This window comes from Eubalaena glacialis, chromosome 11 (assembly GCF_028564815.1).
Source record: "Eubalaena glacialis isolate mEubGla1 chromosome 11, mEubGla1.1.hap2.+ XY, whole genome shotgun sequence".
NCBI lineage: Eukaryota > Metazoa > Chordata > Mammalia > Artiodactyla > Balaenidae > Eubalaena > Eubalaena glacialis.
Genome location: NC_083726.1, coordinates 70,605,688 through 70,628,295, shown reverse-complemented (window position 1 = coordinate 70,628,295; position 22,608 = coordinate 70,605,688). Strand labels below are relative to the sequence as shown.

The following is a 22,608-nucleotide window of genomic DNA, read 5'->3' as shown; positions in this document are numbered from 1 at the left end:
TTTGTTTTAGGAGAAATCAAGCAGGAAGAAAGCGAAGGTCAGCTCAAAACTGCCCAAAGGCAAATTTGCCATTTAAAACCAGCAGTCGCATTCCTGTGGATGAAGTCATCCCCAATCTCAGTCAAGGGCTGCTTCTTGGGAGTGAGGCACTGGTCAGTTCTTAGGGTCTCTTGTATTTGCCAGAGTGGGTGAGAGGCAGAGGAGACAGCAAGAAGAGGCAGTAAAAAGAGCTGAAGGGAGTGGCCAGTGAAACAATTGCCCCTCTCTGTCATCATAACAGAAATGGTTCTTTGCAGGAACTGTTGCATTTATGCAGACTCTTCAGGACGGGTGTGAGTCAGGGCTGATGTGGCCACCAAGTATGTGGCAGCTCTACTTCTGCTATGACTGCTAGTCTGCCCTTTGTTTGCATGACTCCTTTGTTTTAAAAACTGTACAGAAAAATCCCTTTGCCCGGCCATTTATAGGCTGAAATGGAGGCTATGTGAATTAGTCATTTGGTAAAAGAAACTCTGTGGGAATATAAGCAGGGCAGGGATGAGATAAATAATTATGATAATAAAAAGAACATTTATGGAGAACTTAATATGAACGAGGCCAAATGTTAAAAGTAAAACACACATTATTTAATCCATCTAACAACCTGTGAGGCAAGTACTAAGTAATTTGCTTAATATCACATTGCCACTATCTGTGCAGAACCAGGATTTCAGAGCACAGGCTCTAATATTCCAAGCAGTAGACATGTAATGATCTTTTCCCAAGCAAAATTCAGGACATGTGGACTAACTAAAATATATCAGGGACTTGCCTGGTGGCGCAGTGGTTAAGAATCTGCATGCCAATGCAGGGGACACGGGTTCGAGCCCTGGTCCGGGAAGATCCCACATGCCACGGAGCAACTAAGCCCGTGCACCACAACTACTGAGCCTGCACTGTAGAGCCCGCGAGCCACAACTACTGAAGCCTGCGAGCCTAGAGCCCACGCTCCACAACAAAGAAGCCACCGCAATGAGAAGCCCACGCACAGCAACGCAACTAGAGAAAGCCCGCACGCAGCAACGAAGACCCAACGCAGCCAAAAATAAATAAATAAATAAATTTATAAAATATATCAGTGTATGCTGGGTACAGTGGGGCTAGACATTTACAATTATGTCTGCTGAGGAAAATCCTGGCAATAGAGTCATTGACCTTTAAATACCAGAAGAAAATTATGGATCAGTTTCAAATTTCTATTCTTGCCTCTTTGGAAACAAGGGAATTATGCTGTTTATATTTGGAGTGTGCAATAAGCATCATCTTGATTGACCTATTGGAAGTTAAAAATGATTTTGCTTGGAGTACATCAAATCACTGATGAAAGGGTTTCCTGATAGACTTGGTAAAGACTACTGATGCTTCCGCCTATAGTTTCCTTTTGCTTTCAAAGGGCCATTTAAAGAGGATACAGTTTGGTCATGATCAAAGTTTTCACCAAATTTTGAAATGTATATTGAGCTTGTCTTTTCCTTTTTTTAAAATACAGAGTATAACTGTATTATTAATCTACTGGGATAGATGAGACAAACAGAAGAACATCATCTCATGTGGTTACTTCTAATTTCTGCCCTCTTGGGTCAGACTGTACAAAGGAATTATATGTAAACAAGACATATTTTAAGCCTGTCTGTCTGCAAGGTTGACTCTGTATGTGGAGGTAGAATAGGCAGAAGACTGGATAGTGGCATTTTAGAGTTTCCTACTTGAACTATTTATATCATTGCCCTGACATTGTCTGAAACTGTGGCCAATTTACTGCCTATAAAGAAAAGAAACGGAGCTGTCTGGGTTAAAATATGGATGAGATGAGTGCGAGATATGCAGCTCTGCCATCTTGGTTTCTTCTTGGGGCTTCTATCTATAATACCATTTTCAGTTTCTTCTTGGGGCTTCTATCTATAATACCATTTTCAAACACTGCTGGCCAACACTAGAGAAATGGTTAATTTCTGTGAGTAAACAGTCACCATCTGTGCACTGGACCAAAAGATTTTGGTCTGGAGGAAAGTTTTCATAGAACATTAAGGTTTGATGGGAAGGAAGAATGGCCTTTATTGAGAGCCTATCATGTGCCTGGCATTCTATAAGTGTCTTACACACATTAAGGCATTTAAAACTCCCAGTAGGTCTGTGTGGTAGGTGGCAACTGGGATGGAAAGAGACTGGAGAATAGCGAGAACAGTAGCCTAAATCCTGAATAGGATCTGTCCTCGAACAGGCCAAAAGACCTACCTTGGGCCCATAAGTCCATGTCCAGATGTAACATCTCACCACTTTAATGGTGAAGAAAAGAAGACCTAGGGATTCTTACGGTCATCTTATAGTAGCAATCTGCTCAGGGTTGCAGCCTGGGTTGTGATGGAACCAGAATTCACACCCATATTCCTTATTCCAGGCCTCCTAACTGTAAAGCCCACATCCCTTTGAGGTACACAGGGAGGAAGTATAAGATGAGAGGTTAAAATGTGGGCTGGCGAGACACACGGCCTGGTTTCTGATCCTTACTCCACCGCTCTGGCTAGTCGTGAGATCCTGCATGAACTGCTCAGTCTCTGCTTGTCTCTTTCCTCAAAGGCAAACATAGAAGTGAAACTAACAGCAGTATCTCACAGGTCTGTTGCAGAGATTAAACATTTTAATACATGAAATGGGCCTGGTGCACAATAAGCCCTCAGGAAATCAAGCTTTTATCACTACATGTTATTGTGACAGAGATCAAGTGTAAAGGCTATTCTCCTGTCTGGTTCTTAGATAGGGGTGAACTGGAGATCGTGGATGGCTGTCAAAGCAAAGGGCACAAGCTTCTTGGTCAGTGGTAAAAAGGGAGCATTGATATTGAAGAGAATCCTGCTCATTTCAATATTTTGCCTTGAAGTGGTCCTGGAGAACTGTATTCTTTAAAACTTGAGACCTCTCAATTAAGAACAAATAGTAAACACTGGTTAAGTTTATTCTTAAAATTATTATTAAAGGAAGCCAGACCATGAGTTAAGAAGGCAGGGATCTAACGGTAGGGTAATGAGCACCATGTAACCGAGGCCAGACTTTTCAGTTCTGATTAACTGAAATTCCTTCTAGTAGATACCAGAGTTATTCAACCAATCATGGAGTGGAGTGAGTTCTATCTTTCAAGTAGACAGAAGAGAAGCTGCTCAATGATTTTTACCCCAATATCCTTTGAAATACAATGTGTTGTACACACTGTCTTTCAAGGATAGGAAAAGTGTCTTTTGTTTTGCTTTGTTTTGTTTTTTTGGGGGAGGGGGTGATATTTAAGAACCCACAGGCCTCAGTATTATGCTGCACAATTTTTGAAGCTTTAATATTTTCCAGTTTTAACTGATTGAAGATTCCTTGCTTTAAATGAAGATATAAGGAAAATATAGCACGTGGTAAAGAGGTGGAGAAAAGGAAACCCTAGTACACTGTCAGTGGGAATGTAAATCGGTGCAGCCACTATGGTAAACATTATGGAGGTTCCTCAGAAAACAAAAAATAAAACTACCATATGATCCAGTAATCCCACTCCTGGGTATATATCTGAAGAAAACAAAAACACAAATTTGAAAAGATACATGCACCTCAATGTTCATTGCAGTATTATTTACAATAGCCAAGATATGGAAGCAACCTAAGTGTCCATCAACAGGTAAAGAAGATGTAGTATGTGTGTATATATATATATATGTATATATATATATATATATATATATATAAATAAATAAAATGGAACACTACTCAGCTATAAAAAAGAATAAAATTCTGCCATTTGCAACAACATGGGTGGAACTGGAAGGGTATTATGTTTAGTGAAATAGGTCAGACAAAGACAAATATTGTATGTTATCACTTATACATGGAATTTAAAAAATAAAGCAAATGGATGAATATAACAAAGACTCACGGATATAGAGAAAAAACTACTGGTTACCAGTGGGGAGAGGGGTGGGGGGAGGGGCAACACTGGGTAGGGAATTAAGAGGTACAAACTACTATGTATAAAATAAATAAGCTACAAATATATATTGTACAGCACAGGGAAATATAGCCATTATCTTATAATGACTTTGACTGGAATATAATCTATAAAAATACTGAATCACTATGCTGCACCTCTGAAAGTAATATAATATTGTAAATCTATAGTTAAAAAAAATATATATATAGCATATGGAACTCATGTTAATTAGTTACATGGTTTAATAATTTTTTGTAAAATAATCCTGATTATAGTTACAAAAGCACAGTAGACTCTAATAGTTAAACTGTGGAATTAATCTGCTATTTATTGAGCCATTACTATAACTCATTATGTTAGGTATTGAGGATGCAATGGTGAGTAAGATTTAGTCTCTGCCCTCAAAGAGTTTATTGTTTAGTGAGGGAGAAAAAGAAGTTGTAAAAAAGTACAGCAAATGTAAGAAATGTCACAGTAAAATGTACAAAGTCCTAGCATAGGAAATAACTCTTTCTGGGAAAACTTGTGAAAGCTTCACTATGCTGAGAGTTCCATAAGATGATCACAAACTGTGACTACAATGTAGATATATGTGGTCATTCTTAGAAGTAGAACAGATGTCAAACTAGTGAGAAGTATGGCAGTGGACTCCCATTGATCCCTGTGTACACTAGCTACACTGCAGGACTTGGGAATGGCTCTCTCTATACCATCTCAAAATCTGCTGACATCTCAGCTCTCCCTGTTGCTACCCAATTTATTCCTGAATCATGCTGCCAGGCCAGGAGAGAGGCTCTTCTCCTCCTAAGTTTGCTACTGTTAAGTAGATATGAATTATCCCATTTTCCATTTGACTATACAAACTAGTGGTCACTTCTGTTAGCATGGAATAACAGTATGCCAGATAGCAGTTTTTAATACATTATAAGCAACCTGTAAATTGAGGTAGCAGTTGTTATTGGGTGTGGATGGAAACAAGGCCACGCACATATATGATGGAAAAGACGCTACAACAGGAAGAAAAGAACCTGTTAAATGTGGTCAGAGGGTCTTCCTCCTGCATGCTGCAAAGGAATCATTTAAGCACTACACAATGATAGTTTATTGAGAGCTTCAGGCTGCAAAAAGGTTAAAAATTGTGCTCCTGTGTGCTTCCGTATATATGTGAGCATAAATGCATGTACGCATTTATATATGTGTGTATACATATGCAGCTCACTTCTAAGTGTGTATGAATGTGTTTGTGCTTATAAAAGTGTGTACATGTGTGAATATATTAGCATATGTTTTGTGTAAGTCAGGCTGGAGAGTAAGTTTCAGACTTCTCAGATCGTCGCGGGCTCTGTCTCTTCCCACCCCCAGCCCTCCACGCCACCAATAGACAAAAGCAGGAAGGATGCCCTGTGACCTGACCGCGTTAGAAAGTTTGCAGCTCTTAGAGGACATTCCACCTGGGAACCTCATTGGTTGCCCGCAGGATGGTGGGTTTTATAAGAAGTCGGCCGATTCCCCCCGGGAAGAAGGGGCTGCTGTTGACAGGCTAGGCTGAAGCCCTGCCGCCCCCGGCCGCTACCCGCTACCCCTCCGGGTACCGAAGTCGGCCCCCGCCCGCCGCCGCCGCCGCCGCCGCCGGCTCTGCAGAGGAGGGCCCGGCCCGGGCAGCTCGGCTGCAGCGCACGACCCGCGGGCTGGAGTCGGGCCGCGGCGCGGGCCCGAGGGAAGGGAGCGGGAGGGCAGGGGCGGGGGCGGCGGGAGGGCAGAGGCGGGGGCGGCGGGAGGCCATGCCTCCAGCTGCGGAAGCTGCCGCACAGCTGGAGCCGGCGCAGTCTGCGCGGCGCTGTCGCCCTCGCGCTCCCGCTGCCCGGCCCGCGGCCGGCGGACTTTGCGGAGGGCCCCCGGCGTAGGCGGCGACGGGTGTGGGCCGAGCCGGTATTTATAGCTCGGTGACAGCTGCGGTGGCAGCGACGCCGCCGGTCCGTCTCGCCGCGCTTGCCAGCGAGGCCGCGGGCGCGGCGGAGGGCTGCGCTCCACCGGGTCTCCCGAGTGCGGACGCCCTGAGCCCGCGCGGCCCCCTTGGTGAGTACGCTGCGCGGGCGCCCGGCGCGCCTCCCCCGCCGCTCGGTCCCGCTGCGGCGGAGCCCTCCCGGTCCGGCCGCCCGCAGCCGCGCCGCCTCCTCGTCCTGCCCGCGACTGCGGCCCCGGCCGCGTCCCCCGGCCCGCTGCCCAGCGACTCCTCTCCTCCTTTCCCGGGGTCGGCGCGCCGAGGGGCCGTGCAGTGCCCGGGAGGGGGGCGCGCACCTGCCCTCCAGCAAAAGGAGGAGGAGGAGGAGGGCTAGGGGAGGGCTCGGGCTCGGGGCGGCGGACCCTCAAACTACCGGGATCCGAGGGTGAGGGTCGTCGCCAGGACGGACGGTGAACTTTCTTCGCTTCAGGGGTTCCTAGGATGCGAACAGAGTAAAAGCCCCAGTATTGTTCGTTAATTAATTTAACAGGTTGTAGTTCAGGAGTGTTCGCCTTAAAAAACAAACCCCTCCATACCCCACAAAACTTCAGTGTTTGGGTGTTTACTGTCTTCATCGTGATTAATAAAGCTATTTGTCGAGTCCTGTTTTTGAAAATGTCCGAGGCCCACAAGTGTGTTTGACTCATGTGGGTCCACTTTGGCTGCCCTTATTCATTCTACTCGCTGTGGAACAATAAACGAGTGTGTGTGTATGAGAGAGAGATTTTAGTAAACATCACATGCTTATTTTAGTATTTATGTGTAGGTAAAAGTCTCATGAACAACATTTTTTTTTTCGAGTAAAAGTGTGTTGAATAAATGTATTTGAATAAATGTATTTCCCCCCTAGTTATAAATGATATGTTGTTTGAAATCCAGAGAAGGACCTCCAGGAAGATTTCAGGGTTTTGTTTTGTCTTCAGAAAAAAAGTTCTTCCAATTTATTGAATGTAAAGTGTAGCAGAATCCCTGTAAAAACAATTTTTGTTGTAAAGTATTGAATTTTTGCCATGCTTATACTTTCTAACTCTATTCCTTCTCCCCCAATCTTTGTACTTTAAAGGTAATTATGGATTTTGACATTTTGACTCAGATATTTATTCCCACACCATCCCGCCTTCACCTGATCCTTGTGATCAGAAACCAGTACTTGTTTGTTGTATTTAATTTGCTTCTTAAAACTGTCAGTCAATTAAAAGCCATTTCAGATATGAGTGAATTTTATTTTATTCATTAACTGTTACCTTATTTGGTGTTGTGTTTAGAATATGATCATGGCAATTAATTTTTTATCATCAACACATGTAATGAAAAGGAAGTCTAAATATTTTTAAAGAATTCATTGGTGATTATTTTTCAACTTTAGGACATGAAAAGGACATTTTGATCAAAATTTTGCCATTTTGATGGAAAGTTGGCAAATGTGTTAGTTCAGAGAGAACCCCAGAGCTGCTTTGCTTTCATGTTTTCTATTTTAAACACTTGCATTGGTTCAGTGCTTTGTTATCCCAAAGACTGAAGGACAATAACAAGGGAAGAACATAATTTAAAGGTTGAAACTATGTGAAGAGAAAGTCTAGGAAGTGATTTATGGATGCGATCCTCTAAATTAGCTAGGGTACCACAAATACAATCCTGGTATTTGTACAGAGCCACTTATGGTGGTTTCATTGATTGACTTAAAAGGTTGATTTTTATTTAAAAGGCTGTGTGGTCTCTTGCATTGGACTAAAAGTAAGAAGTTCCAATTTTACTTCTGTTATTACCGCTGTTTGTATTTTTAAAACCTGTATTAAGCACTTGCAGTACGTAAAAATACTGTGTGTCATCTCCTCATGCCTGCCTGCCTTTTCATCTAACAATTCAAGATAGTAAACTAAGACCTATCCTTACCTCAGGACTGGTCCAGGCAAATATATATTTGGTTTTCTCACCTTATGACATTTCTCATTTTACAGACTTGGATATTCCATTATCCAGAGTCTGTTCTGTCTGGAATGGAATATTCAGTGCTTTTTTCTCACCCAAGACTGGCCTGTTATCCAACCGTCATCACACAGTTTTTCATTTACTCATCCATCAGCAAAGATTTATTGGGTGCCTACTAGGTGCACATCATCACCTAATTCTTACCCTTGCTCCCTCCCCATTGGAAGTTTATTAGGTGTTATACTTTTCAGGGTAGGGAATACACAGTAATTAAGAGTATTGACTTTGGGGTAATAAAGAGGTAGTTCTCTCTGCTTCTGCCAGTTGGTAGCTGTATGACCTTGGGCAAATTATAACCTTTTAAAATCTCTATTTCTTCACTGGTAAATCCAAAGGTTTGGTCTAAATGTTAATTGAAATAATGCATGAAGAATGCTTGCCAAGAGCCCAACACATAAAAAGCACTACAAAATGTTAGTTGCTATTATGTTGCCTGTCTGCTCCAACAGTGCTCATCTCAGGAAATGCATTCCCATCTCAGGAAATGGCAAATCCATTCTGGGGTTTGCCAGGCCATGTCCACATCCAGTCTATCAGTACATCTTGTCATCTCTTCTTTTTAAATGTATCCAGAATCTGATAAATTTCCAAGCATCAGGCAGAGTGGTCAGATTGCATCACTCTCTGCTTCCCATCTCCCACAGGGTGAAGCCCACATGGTAGGATGGCCTCAAGGCCTGATGGTGATGCTGCCTCCCAGATCTCTAGTCCTTTCATACTCCTCTGCACCCACACCCTGTCTAGTCACACTAGACTCCTGGCTGTTCCTTAAATGCACTAATCATGCACCCAGCACAGGCCTTTACAATTGGGAGTTCCCTTTGTCTGGATCACTCTTTCCCCAGATATCTGCTTGCCTCACTTCCTTCTTTCACGCCTGGGCAATTGTCACCTTATATTGAGGGCTTCTTCAACTTCCCTCACTCCTGACACCCCCTATTAACTTTCTCCTGTTTTAATTTTCTCCAGCAACTTATAACTTTCTAAAATACTGTGTGTTTCATTTTTCTCTGTTTAATGTCTGTTTCCCTCAGTTGAGACTCTAAGATACAAGGCAACAGGGGTGTTGTCTGTTAGTAACCTTCCCACATAGGCCAGTGCCTGGCACAAATAGGCAATTGGTAAATAGTGAACAGATGAATGAAGAAATTATGGAATTAGTATGGAATTAACAAAAAGTGGACTTCACCACTTTCTGTATATGATTTTGGAACAAGTAGCTTGACCTCTCTGAGCCTCATTTTCAATATTTGTAAAATAAGGATGATATTCATCCTTTATGTTGTTATATTAAAATCCTTTGACACTGAGAATAGCATGTGAAAAGCACTCAGTAAATGTAATATAGAGTTGATATTATTTTCATGCTTATGTTTAGTGGGAATGACCAAGAGACACTTGTATTTTAATAGTGGTGCTCAGGGTAGGAAGTTCCTGAAAGTGACCAGGCACTTTACAAATGAAATCTCCTTTAGTCTTCACTACAACCCTATGAGGAAAGTACTTGCATTAGGATTCTGCTGGTGAAGAAATGGAATCTCAGGGCGGTTAGGGATTCCCTCAAGGTCACGGAGCTAGTGAGTAGCAGGGTCGGGTAGAACTGGACCATATTCCTCCCACGGCCATTTGTTTTGCCTTCCTGATTCCTTTGATCATTTCTATAAAGTCATTCTAAAGGTGTGATTTCACCCATTAAGAACACTAAGAGGTAAAATGTGATATAAACATAGGCTATCATTGTTTATCTATCTGTTAAGGAAACAGTATTAAAAAATTTAAAGTTCTGTCTGCCCTTTTGATAGGCAATTTTAAAAGCGATGATTTCCTAGGGATTAAATGAGATGATTGTAAAAAGTGTTCTGTTAACTGCAAAGAACTTTACATACATTAGCATAATACTATAGCTAGGTAACTGAAGAAAATAGCCTTTAACTTTGTCTTGTACTAATACAGCCAAGAAGTGTCCAAAACACAGCTGTCTGCTGCACAAATTGCATACCGCAAAAACTAAAGCACAAGAAGTCTTTTTAAATGTTATTTTTTAGGAAATTAGACTCAAGGTGCTGGAAGAAAGTTCACACTCTTGGCAGAGTACAGGCGCAGTCATCTTTAATAAGCCCTTTGACAAGAGCTAAGAAGGGTTACAGGTGAATTTTCAGACATAAATACCAAGGAGCTTCAAAAATTTTGGAGAAATTCTTTTTTTATCCTAGAATAGTACTCCACAATGAAAATGATGTTATTACCTGGTTAGGTATCACTAGATGCTAAGACCTACGTTAGCAGAGCTGGGCTTTGAGGGAATTTGACTTGGCTAGTAACAATGTCTTTTGTATAGCATATTTTATTAGTTCTTCAAGGACTTTGCCATACGCATTCATAAATTTTTTAAAATAGAAGTGATACGCTCTATCTTGATGATACTTGTCATTATGCAAAAAGTATCACCTGAGCCAGGGTTCCTGCTGAGGAAACATGAAATTCATACTCCCGAAGTCCTTGAGTATTTTCACTTATTTGTAAAAAATCCTAAGAAGTAAGGAAGGCAGGGTACTCTTGGTGTAATCAAACAAATTATTACAACAATTATTAGGGCGTCGATGTTGTCCAGGTCCAGGACCTGCTTATCTTTTACGTAAACTGTTGGAGGTGCCTCCAAACTAGTCTCGCCATTTTCATCATACCTCATACCAGTGTATCATTTTCGAAGCTGGCAGAGAAATCTTTTTAAAACCCTGCTCCAAACAATTGTACTTCTCTTCGGATCTGAAAACTTTGAATCCGTAGTGTCTACTCAGTAAAATACAGAACAGTACTTTTGTATAATCGTCCTTGAACTGGCCCCAAATTATCCTTAACTCTCCCAGGATACTCCCAAGTGCTCTATGTTCCAGCCACACAGAACTACTGATACATCTCTGTGCCTGTCCCAGATAGCCTTTCCTGTGCCTTTGCTCAGCTGATCTTCCCAACTTGAGTGTAATTACCCTACCTTCCATTTTTCCATCCTTAGCCTTTAGTACCAGGTGAAATACTGGCTTGTAGTAAAATGCATGATGTTTCTAATATCTACTCTAAACATTAGTCCCTCTAGAGTTGGAAACCATGACTGAAGGCCTATGGATTATCAGACAGTATACAAAGTTTCAGCCTTTATCTTCAACCATCATCTTCGTCATTGCTATTTGAAAAAGCAGAGGCTTCCAAGGTATTGATGGTGGCATCTACCTAATGATGATATTATCAGGAGAGAGAATTGAATGGTGTGAATTAGTCTAGTTCTCAGAGGTGCAGTGTTCTCCCTAAGCAGAGTTGGAAAATCACAGAATGAATATCAGTGATGCATTGCAAAAGGACAATCAGATCGACTCAACTACTTACACGGATGCTCAAAGGAGAAGGAAGAAATTCGAGGAATCCCAGTTCTTTCTGATCATGCTACCAAATCAGTTTGAATAGTAATAGTAGACTCATTTATCCTACTAGTACTTTGAATCTTTTATATCAGTGGGCTTTATTATTAGGAACTTTATAAACAACATGAAAAGGGCAAGATTTTGGAATTTATGTCTTCGCGTGGGGAAGGTGTAGCGTAGAATGTTGAAGCCACGTAGCTTGGATTTGAATGCTGGCTGTGGCATAGGCTTGTTTTGTTCTGTCATGCCAGTTACTAAACTCAGTTTCAACATTGCTTACAATAGATTATCTCTTCATTGGACTGCTATGAAATTTAAATGAGATGTCTGTAAAGCTCATTAGCATAGTGTCGGCTATATGTTAAGTCCTGAATAAATGTTAGCCTTAGTAATGATGATAACAGTGCAGAACCTGGGCTGAAATGAGATGGTAACTGTAGGGGTGGGCATGGGGTGTATCAGTGCTTGTTTCTGGCTGAGTCATCCTTGCAGTCTTTGGACTCAGCTGTTCTTCTCTTCCCTTAGTGGAAGGAATGGCAGATTGCTCTGCCTTCTCATCTCGCCTAAATGAGGGCACTGATCTCCGCTCAGCTTATCCACTAGGTGCTTACTGATTACCCACTATGAGCCCAGCACTTTGCTTGCTCTGAAAGTAAAGAGCCCCTTCTCTGGGGACTTTGTGTTTTAGTGAGGGAGACAAACACATAAAAAACCGATCATTTCACTATGATCTGCTAAGAGCTACAATAAAAGCACATTTATTTACGATAAAAGCTCAACTGTGGTAGCAGAATTGAATTTTAAAAAATTAAAAAAAATTTTTAGACTGTGTACACAGTGGAGCATTGTCAATTTGAACAACCTCAATCCTGGATTATTAACATTAGAGTCACCAAATGGTTGTATTGATCATCAGGATGCTTTATGGGAACTACAGAGAGGAAAGCAGTTTTGGTGCTCTGGATAACAGGCCGAGATCACTTGGCAAACTTTTGGCAACCTTGTGTATGAAGGCAGAGAGTGGAGATAAGCACAGGTGTTGTTTAAGTTATGATGTAGGTTTGGAAATTTGGGACCCTCTAGAAGACATCGCTTCCCCTTTAGAGTATGAGGCAAGAATAAATAACCACATTTAGCATAAAATAAAAATAAAAATAAAAATTATCCTGTTCACTAAGCTAATGTCTAAGTCACTGAATCTAGTTAGGGGAGATGAAGACTAAGCTGTAAACACGATGGGAACTATTTATTGGAACAAACACTTCTGGCTTTGTGGTGGTGTATTAGAGAGATCAAGGGCTAGGAATGGATTTTGATTGAAGTGCTGGCTCTTCCACTTGCTAGATATGCAAATTAAGTAGGCAGCACCTGCTCTGCTCCTTTGTTTTCTTACCTGTAACATGGGAATGATAGTAGCATTCATAGCATGCTGTGGGAATTAGGATCTCTACTAGGGCAGGATTGTTGTTCAGTACTATAGTTCTCTCTCTTGAAACAATATAAATATTGGAGAGGAACAGCTGTCTCCAAATTTTTTGAATGCTGTAATTCAGTTTGGACATGTGGACATTACATAGCCCACAAAGCAAGGTTCTGAAGTTAACAACAACAACAATAAAATAAGTATATGCCAACTCTCCACAAAGCATTTACTTAAAAAAACAATCAAGGTTATATGTAGTCAGTGTACTAAATCCTGCTGCCTTGTTTGTGTGTGGGTGGGGAAGGGAGGTGGTGGGACAGTTACACCAGAATTCCTCACTGGTAGGAGAAGCAATGTAGAAACCTGTTAACTTGTTAACTGACACCCCTGTCCAGTTCTGATGGGCATGTAGGAACTATTCCTGCTTCAAGACTCATTGGCCTTGAGGTGTTTCTATATATTCTCTTCTAATACTGGTCTTTCGACATTTCCAAAGATGTTGCATAAAATCAAATTGACAGCTGACCCATTCTGGCATTCTAGCATATTGAATACTGTGAAAATGCATGATGTGTTTTTTCTTCACCACTTTCTCTGCTCTCTTTGGTGTGAGAACCACGCAGGTCTTTGGGTGATGAACCTCACATAAAAAAAAAAATCACCATTCCTTAGTGATCTGGGCTACAGATGCTGGGAACAGATATTTTGGAGTATTCATGAAGATCACAAAGGACTTGAAATTGCTTAGAAGGTTTATGAATCCAAGGCACAGTAACTATTTGTTGTGCTAAATTTTACTGCCAGTTGTTTTGTGTGTTTACATAGCTTTTCCAAAATAGCTAAGCCAAGTCTTCATTAGCTTAGATTGTGGGTTGACTTGACATTCATCAGCCTAGAATTCTGGACTGGAACTTGGGAGCCAGCCTTGGAGCCTATTCTCAGATCTTCCATTGACTTCAAGTTACTTCAGGTTTGTGACTTGCTCTTTGTATTTTTAGCCAAGTGTAAAATGAGAATTTTATTATTATTATTATTATTACCCCAGATTTAATCAGCTTTCTTGCTGGGAAAAAAAGAGCTGTAGCTTAGTCTGAGCACCAAATGGGCTCCGCAAAACTGAACGCCAGAATTAGATAGACTTAATCACCCAGCCCCAGACCTGATGGACCTAGACAGGCTTGTGTTCCTATGGGCAGGCTGGCTCCCAAAGAGGAAAGAGAGAGGAGCTGAGCAAGACTTAGGGGGTGGGGCCTGGACATCAGCATTTTAAGAAAGCTTCTGTACTCGAAGTGTACATCCACGTTAGGGCCTAGCCCTTTAGGCATATCACATATTTTGAGAGGCCTCTGTGCCTTTGCATATGCCTAGATTGAGCGTCCTTGCCTTCTTCACTGGGGGAAAAACCCTACTGATCCCCCAACCTCCAATTTGGGTATGTCCTCCTCTGTGAAATCTTCCCCTTCCTCTTCACTTCCCACAAGCAGAGTTGCCCAAGCTCTCCTACATGCAACTACTCTGCCATAGACTTAGCTATTTCATGAACCTTATTCTGTGTTGAAATTATTTGGCAAGTAGACTGTGAACATTTTTGTAAAAGCCCACACACACACATTTGTCAATGTGAAAAAAAAAAGAAAAGGTCTGAAAGTATATCCATCAAATTATTAAGGGACCTTAACTCTGAGGAGAGGGGTTTGGTCAGAGGAGGATTTTTTTTTTTAAATAAATAAATAAATACATTTATTTATTTTTAGCTGCGTTGGATCTTCATTGCTGCCCGTGGGCTTTCTCTTGTTGCGGCCGCGGTACGCAGGCTTCTCATTGTGGTGGCTTCTCTTGTTGCAGAGCACGGGCTCTAGGGCTCATGGGCTTAGTTGCTCCACGGCACATGGGTTCTTCCCGGACCAGGGCTCGAACCCGTGTCTCCAGAAGTGGCAGGCGGGTTCCTAACCATTGCGCCACCAGGGAAGCCCAGGAGGATGTTTATATTTTGTTAATATGTCCTCAGTTTACCTCTACATTGCTTTAATTTTTAAATGATACGTATTATGATTGTAACATAAAAATGATAATCTAAAAGAGGAAGAGTGTTGCATTATTTTTTTGCTGTATGTTGCCTCCTGAGATGATTTTTACCTATCATTTCAGTCATCATCCCAATTTTGGACCATGATCTGCCCTCTCATGTTCCTCCCTCTCCCCCTACTCTTTCCAGTACTCTCCTTCTTTCCTAAATCCCCATAGATCAGATGAGATGATGGGGAAGGGACAATCCTCAATCTCACTATCTTACTATCCTCAATCTCAGGCTTGTCTTGGTGCCATAAATAGGAATAGGTCTTTTCCAAATACCTCTCTATTGAGCTGTTATAAATCTGAACAGATAACAGGAAGAGAGAGACTACTTGTTTTTCTGCTCTAACCCTGTGTATCTTTTCTTATGCAGGTAAACTACGGAATTGAAGTTTTGAAGGATGGATAAAGACTTTCGTTATTATTTCCAGCATCCCTGGTCTCGGTTGATTGTGGCTTACTTGGTGATCTTCTTTAACTTCTTAATATTTGCGGAGGACCCAGTTTCTCATAGCCAAACAGAAGCCAACGTTATTGTTGTTGGAAACTGTTTTTCATTTGTAACAAATAAATACCCTAGAGAAGTTGGCTGGAGGCTTCTGAAGGTGCTTCTATGGCTACTTGCCATTCTCATAGGACTAATAGCTGGCAAATTTCTGTTCCATCAGCGTTTGTTTGGTAAGTACCCATGAAATGTAATGTAGATAATTATTTAATTCTATACTCCAAGATAGAGCTTTGTTATTTCTAAATGCCAGTTTAGAATGCATTTCAGTTTGCCTTCCAGCCTTAATTAGTTATGTGCTGTTGTAGCTCTGGTTCTTCAACTGTTCTGTGTTTAATGGTGTACTTTTCTATGGCCTAAGCAATATTAGCATGAGGTAAAATTAGTTCTAAACTTAATTTTAAAAAATGGTGTTACATCTAAAATGATTGTGTGTGTAATTTTGTTTAAAGAAGACATGTAAATAGCTCTTTTCCCATAAGTAGTACATAAGTATGATATCATAAAGGGTTTGTAAATCATAAAGAGAATGCTTCCATATCACACCACATTCTCATTAGGGAGAGAACTTAGCAATGAAACTTTGAATTTAGCAATTATAAGATCATAGGTGACCTAGTGTGGGTATTTTCAGTCTAGAAGTTTGGTTAGAAACAGATGGCAATGGTTCAGGGAATAAACAACAAATATATATGCATACATACACATAATATTATATATATATTCTTCTCAATCTCTACTCCTCAAACTGTTGCCATCTGTTTCTATTGCATAAACATATAAAATGTACATATTTTATATTATAAAATATGTAGTTTCAAGAAATTTGATGAGGAAATGGAAGAAGGAAATGGGAAGTAGCTATAAATGGAAAAAAGGCTAAGGGGAGATTTTGTTTTTCTTGTTATTTTTGATGACGGTGATTTTATTTGAGGAGTGAGATTAATTGATCTGCTTGTCATGGGGGAAGAAGCTAGACCGAAGTGCAGGTAAAGATATAGAAGGAAGACAGCATCTCTGAAGGTTGCTTTGGTCTGTGACTTAGGACACAGGCCACAAACAGTGGCCTAAGAGAGGACAGGAGGAGAGACCCCAGTTCCTCAGAAATAGTCATGAGTGAGATCAAGGTTGGTACTCTAGGAGGTACATTTGAGGTGGAGGAGTAGAGAGGTGAGTGTGCTCCCACCTGGTGATTTCTATTTCACTACGAGGAAGGAAGAGCTAAAGATAAAGATGGAGGGATTGATGAGCAAGGGGCTTAAGAAAGTGGTCAAACTTCGGAAGAGCTACTCTAGGGAATATGGATGTGAACTGACTAGGACAAATGAAAGGGTTACTGATGATCACCGAGGGCTGAGGTGGTTAGTCACTATAAATTTGAATGATACCAATCTGAATAGTTGAGCAGCTTTCTCTGTGAGAGCTCAGTCACCTGGAACAGAATTTGAGTGATTCACCTGGTCGGGGAATACTCAGGCTTGCTGTCCTGGAAACAAAGGATGGAAAATAAATGGAGAGTTCTAGTAAAAGAGGTATTGATTTGATTAGCAGGGGGTTCTGGCTGGGTGTGGAAAGGAGGTGACGAAGACAGTGGTTTCGGAGGAGTGGGCAAGGGCCTGAAGATTTGGATGCAACGGAACAGGTGAAACGGGAGTAAGAGAAGGGAACGGACTGATGGGTGTGGTTAGATGGCATGTTGTAACAGAAGTATAGCCATTCTTTAGTGGTGATTCCCAACTAGGGTGTGGTCTTTAGAGAGTGGGTGCTAAAGTTAAATGGAGAGATGGGGGTCATTGACACAGAGGATAACTGGGAACTGGGTGTGAGCTGGGCCATCCACTGAACATTGAACAAGCATGGTGTTGTTTATAGTAATCATATGGATAGAAGAGGTCAAGGGGAGGGGGTAAGCGAGAGATGGTCAGTTTTCAAAAGTGGGTGAAGGGTGCTGAGCAGGCAAAACAATAGATGTCCATTACAAGCAATGGCTGGATGCATCTGTAATCCATTCCATAAACTTGCCCAGGGTAGAAAGCTAAGGCAAGCTTAGACCAAAATATACAGTTTGGAGAAAAGTTATCAGCCTATATTATAAAAGACTGAATGAAAATCATATGGTGGAGGTAATGATATTAATAATAAGGGCAGATCATTTGGTTTTGTAATTACTACATTTCATTAAGTTATTCTATTGCCGTCCTGTCTCTTATACTAAAATCACATTTAGTCGTGGCTTACTTTTTAATTCTCTTATTGGTATAAATAATTCAGCCCTGAAAAAAAAATCATTCTAGATTTCAAGTAGTTTATTGACTACAAATTATTTTAAAACAATGCATAAGTGTGTCCTTTTTTTTTTTTTTTTTGCTTGCGATAGGTAAGATTTTATAATATAGTGAGCTTTATCACTTCTATTTGGTAAGTTACTTTTTCTTTTTTTCCTGTTATTGAAAGTCTATGAAATTACATAGGGTATTAGAGAAGGGATGATAATCTGCAAATCTTGGTGATAACTGGCTAAGATAACTGGACTCCCGATTGAATTTTCTAATGAACTCCAAACTGGTCTTCTCCTTCTTTCTTTCTTCATGGCCATTGTTTCTTCCTTCACTCACAAACTGTTATTAGTCGTTTGCTCCTAATAGTTCTCTCCTCCTCCAGTTCATTCTGGATTTTGCTACTGGAATAATTTTTTTACATGGCTAAATGGCTCCTGTCACCTACAGAATAAAATCTAAACTCCAAAGCATGTTATGATCTGCTCCTGCCAGCCTTGTAACCTGGTCTCTTAACATTCCATACTCTACAGAATTATTTGCTGGCTCAAACCTGCTGTCTTCTCTTATGCCTCTGTGCCTTTGCATATGTGCTTTCCTATGCCCATCATGCTTGTCCTCTTCTTGTTAACTTGGCCAATTTCTCTTTTTCCTCCATATCCAAGTTCAAGTATTATCTCCTCTGTGGTATTTTCTCTGTCTCCCTCCTGTCAGACTGAAGTTGTCTTTTCTTCAGTTACCACTTGTGTCCACTTGCACCAAAGCATGTACAGCAGGGTGCTTTGGAACTGACAGCCAAGCAACCTTAGGGAAAAGAACCCCAAATTTAATGCAAGCACACACATTGTCCTCACTGGCTTGGAATGTGATAAATGATTCCACCCTTGTCCCCCACAAAGTAGTAATTGTACATAATTCGCTTTTTTAAAAGGCCTTATTTAAACCTTTAACAATTTGTAGATGCAAGCTTGTGGTAGGTGGTGGTAATGGTAATGATGGTGTATGTATGTTGAGAGGAGTGGGATTGTTCACTACAAGCACAGAAACTTTTGTTACAGAAATTGGAATGGTTTACAAAATAATCAGAATCATTTTGTGTGATCAAGTAAACAGTTTTTTTTGGTAATTCTCCAATGAAATGCCAAATAAAAATATTAAATAGAGTGCCACTACCGCTTTCATTTCATTAACTTAAGTCTTCCCTCACTTATTTTATTATGGAAAGTCTCTTCTTTGTAGATTCCAAAAAGACGACACAATATTGCCATTTTAAAGCATGCGTGAGGAAGAGTGAATGAGTCTGTGATCACATGATTTAATCCAGTTCATTGGTTATAAATTTTATTTTTTATGAGACATGAATATTACAATGCTGTGGCTATTTAGTTAACAACATGAAACCCTCTCATGATTTATAATTTGTAGTGGGATTTGTCCCAAATAAAAATGCTGACTCTTGCAAATTGGAAATTGCTTTTTATCAGAGACAGCAACGATTAAATGCATTTAAAACTATTCCCCTCTCACCTGTGCTGTATGATTGGAATAAAATGAGAGAGTTGGTTTTCCTACATATTAGCACTAAACTTGTAAGATTTCAGGCTGGTCACAAATCCCAAATTTCCCAAATGCAGAGTATAAATTAAGAGCACATGTGAAATGAGAATTAATACATTTCAAAAAAAGTTCTTTAGGTTTAACACTGAATCTTGTTGAGGTAAGTATTATATCAGGATTTATGAAAATTAGATTCCATTGGAATATCAGTTTATACTTTTCCAGTGCCTCTCTTTTCAATTTTTTTGGATGATTCCATTGTTTAAAAAAATAAGCGTGTGTTCAAATAATGCATCCTACCCTTTTGGAGGATTATACATTTGGGATATCCATGAATAGAGAAATCTAAAATTATTATGCTGATAAGGCTTACATAGAAAGGGGAACTTAATTTTTTGAGCTTATTGAAGAAATCATTTTTATTCCAAAAAAATAATTGAAATGATTTACAAAAACATTTATGTTTAATACAATAGGAATAGTAAATGAGTACCACAGAATCAAATATGTTTTGATTTCATGAGTTTTGCTACCTTGTTGGTTTTGAGCTTCCTTGGAGGTTGGGCAAAAGGGGAAATGTGATACATTACATAACTTAGGATATCAGAAATGAAAATTGCAAGTTTCATGGGGGAATTTTTCTTTGCACTAAATTCTGGAATTTCTTGCCCTAAATTCTGGTAAGGAATTTTTTTTTGTTTTTTGGTATAGGACACACTGCATGGTGAGGTGGCAAGTGCAGAAATGGATTTCGTATTCTTGTGTTTTAAAGCAAACTTTCATAAAAGTTTAGAGTATAACTTTCAAGCATAAAAGAAATTTGTGATATTGTATTCACTGAAAGTAATTCTATGAAGGGCAAAGTGATCAGGGTCTAAATGATGACTTCTGATTGAATAGCTTTATCTAGGGATGGATATTAGAACATCAAGATTATGACAAATGTATTTCTCAAACAGACTGCTCTTGCTATTTGTATTCCTTCATTTCTTTTTGTTTTCTAACATGTGCAGAAAGCCTCTATTAGTTGCACTTTTCTCTTTAACATGGATGAAGGGCAGGCCGACTCAGAATGCTCTGACAGGTGTAGTGTATAGAAATGATTCTGGACCTGTTAATATTGCATAGTTCCTTTTTTGAAATGTATATATTCATGTATATAGTTATTTGCCTAATTATTTCATTAATGTTTCATGTCTTAGCCATACTATAAGCCTCACAAGGGCAGGGATTGTGCTGTGTTGCTTATCATTTAATCCTCAGTGCCTAAAACAATGCCCGGAATGTAGTATTATTTGATAAATTTGAATGAATAAATAAATTAATATTCCTTTGTCTTTTACATGTTATCTTCGCCAGTGTTGCCTTTTTATTGTAAGCTATAGAAGAGTATTCATTTGTTCATTTATAAAATATCAGACATGGTCTCCGCTCTCAAGGAATTTAAAATCTGGTTAAAGAGACAAGATGCATATGCATGAAAAATTAATTACTCTGACAATACAAGGAAAAGCACATCAAGTATCAAATGTACAGACTGTGAGAGTTGTGGGAATTCAAGAAGGGAGGTCACGGTGGGCCAGGAAGGGGAAAGAAAACTTTGCTGCCAACGTGGGATGTAAAGGAGTCTGAAGCATGAGTGGGATTAAAATAGTCAAATATGATGCAAAGAATTCATTACGAATTTTAGGTCATGTGGTAGATGGTGTGAGCAAAGGAGATGAGAACAGTTGAGATTTTTTTTAGAGTGGAGGAAAACTGAGGAGGTCATGCTCATTTTGACTGGAGTGAAAGGTTTGTGTTAGGAAAGAGCAGGAGATGCAATAGCAAGGTAGGCTGAGTCTGAATTCTTTGTCTTTTTATGACGGTCTTGTACTTTGGTCTTTCTCCCTCCTACTGCAGTATTTGGATCAAGGAAAGTATTTGAACAAGATGGGCGATGATGACAGGATTAATCTTGAAGCAGAATCTAGAGGGAATTGGAGAGGGAGAGATTAAGGGAGTAGAAAAGAGTAGGAAAGTATTTTTGGAGCCCTGTGCAGTCATGCAGGCTTGAGATAGTTCAGGCCAATCTGGAATAGGGGTGGTACAGTGGGCATCAGGGTGGGGATTCTCGGAACCTTGTGAAGCTTCAACAGTTGATGAGATGTGAGGAGGTGAGAGTAAAGGTGAAATTATGGGTAACTAGGAATATTGGGATGAGTGACTAAGGGAGTGATTATCTTATTAAAAAAAGAAAGACTCATTAGGAGAATCCAGTTAGAGAAGATAATGAGTTCAGTAAATGATGGGTTGAGGTAATGAGAACATAGGCAATGGCCCATTTACCTTGAATAGTGCTCAGTACAGCACAGTATGGATTTATTTACCTTAATCCAAGCCCACCATTTCTTATCCAAACCTTGAGACCAGACATGTTTCAGACGTCAGTGCATGTGCTTACATTTAGTAGCTTGCCCTATGGGACTGAGGAAATACTCCATCATCAAACACATCGATCTATCTGTAGCTGAATGTGTATGTATATGTATATGTATTCACATGAAGTGGTGTGAAGGCTATAAACAGCCTCAGATCAGTTCAGGTTAGGTCTTGCTGCTAAATGAATTCAGGTTTGGTCAGGTCTTACCAACACATCAGCTACAAATATAGAGTCTTTCGGATTTCAGAATTACAATAATTGGATAATGGACCTGTACTTGACTATAAGCAACATTTCATGTAAATCTTTGGTCCCCCCAAGATATCCACCTGCATAGAAATCACAATTCTTCTTTTCTTAAATCACAAGGCTGTGATTTAAAAAAAAATTATGGTTTGACTGATAACTAGACATCTACAAAAGAAAAATACATGTTGAAGGTTTTTTTCTTGTGTTTATATTATGCAAAATATTAAAGAGTTTGCTATTTTCTGTGTACCTATGTCTGTTTTAGTTTTAAACAGGAAATTCTAAATAAAGCATTCTCAATACATCTAGAAATCTGAGGAAACAAATTCTAGGGTTTTTTTCTTTCATTTTATTTAAACAAAAAGCTGTTGCCCATAAAATACCAAGTAACTCAACAATGTTTTGTCATTTAATGGATTTAATAAAGGTAAATGCTTGTTTGTTTTCTATTGTCTTAGCTTTAAGTCTAGTTTGATTTTTTTTCTTTGTGTTTGAGCTACACATGTGATTTTATCATTTCAGAATAGAAAAGTTTCAGATATTCCAGAAAGTGTGGGTAAGATAGTCTTGGGGATACAGGAAGATCAACGCATGAAGAAACAGATTTCATCAGATATTTAGGAAGGAAAAACTATTATTTTACTGCAATGATGTGGGTATGATCTGACCTCTTTTGTGTTAATTTAAGATCTGAAT

General features: G+C 39.9%; 1 protein-coding gene across 1 annotated transcript in view; it reads left to right on the top strand.

The window, feature by feature from the left end:
* The first annotated feature begins 5,784 nt into the window (after positions 1 to 5,784).
* The window catches only part of TMEM117 (transmembrane protein 117), a 534,621-nt gene continuing 517,797 nt past the window's right edge, over positions 5,785 to 22,608 (top strand). The window contains exons 1-2 of the mRNA XM_061205138.1: positions 5,785 to 6,076; positions 15,277 to 15,581. Of these exons, the coding sequence (XP_061061121.1) occupies positions 15,305 to 15,581 (277 nt within the window). The 5' untranslated portion in view covers positions 5,785 to 6,076; positions 15,277 to 15,304. The remainder of the gene's footprint in view (positions 6,077 to 15,276; positions 15,582 to 22,608) is intronic.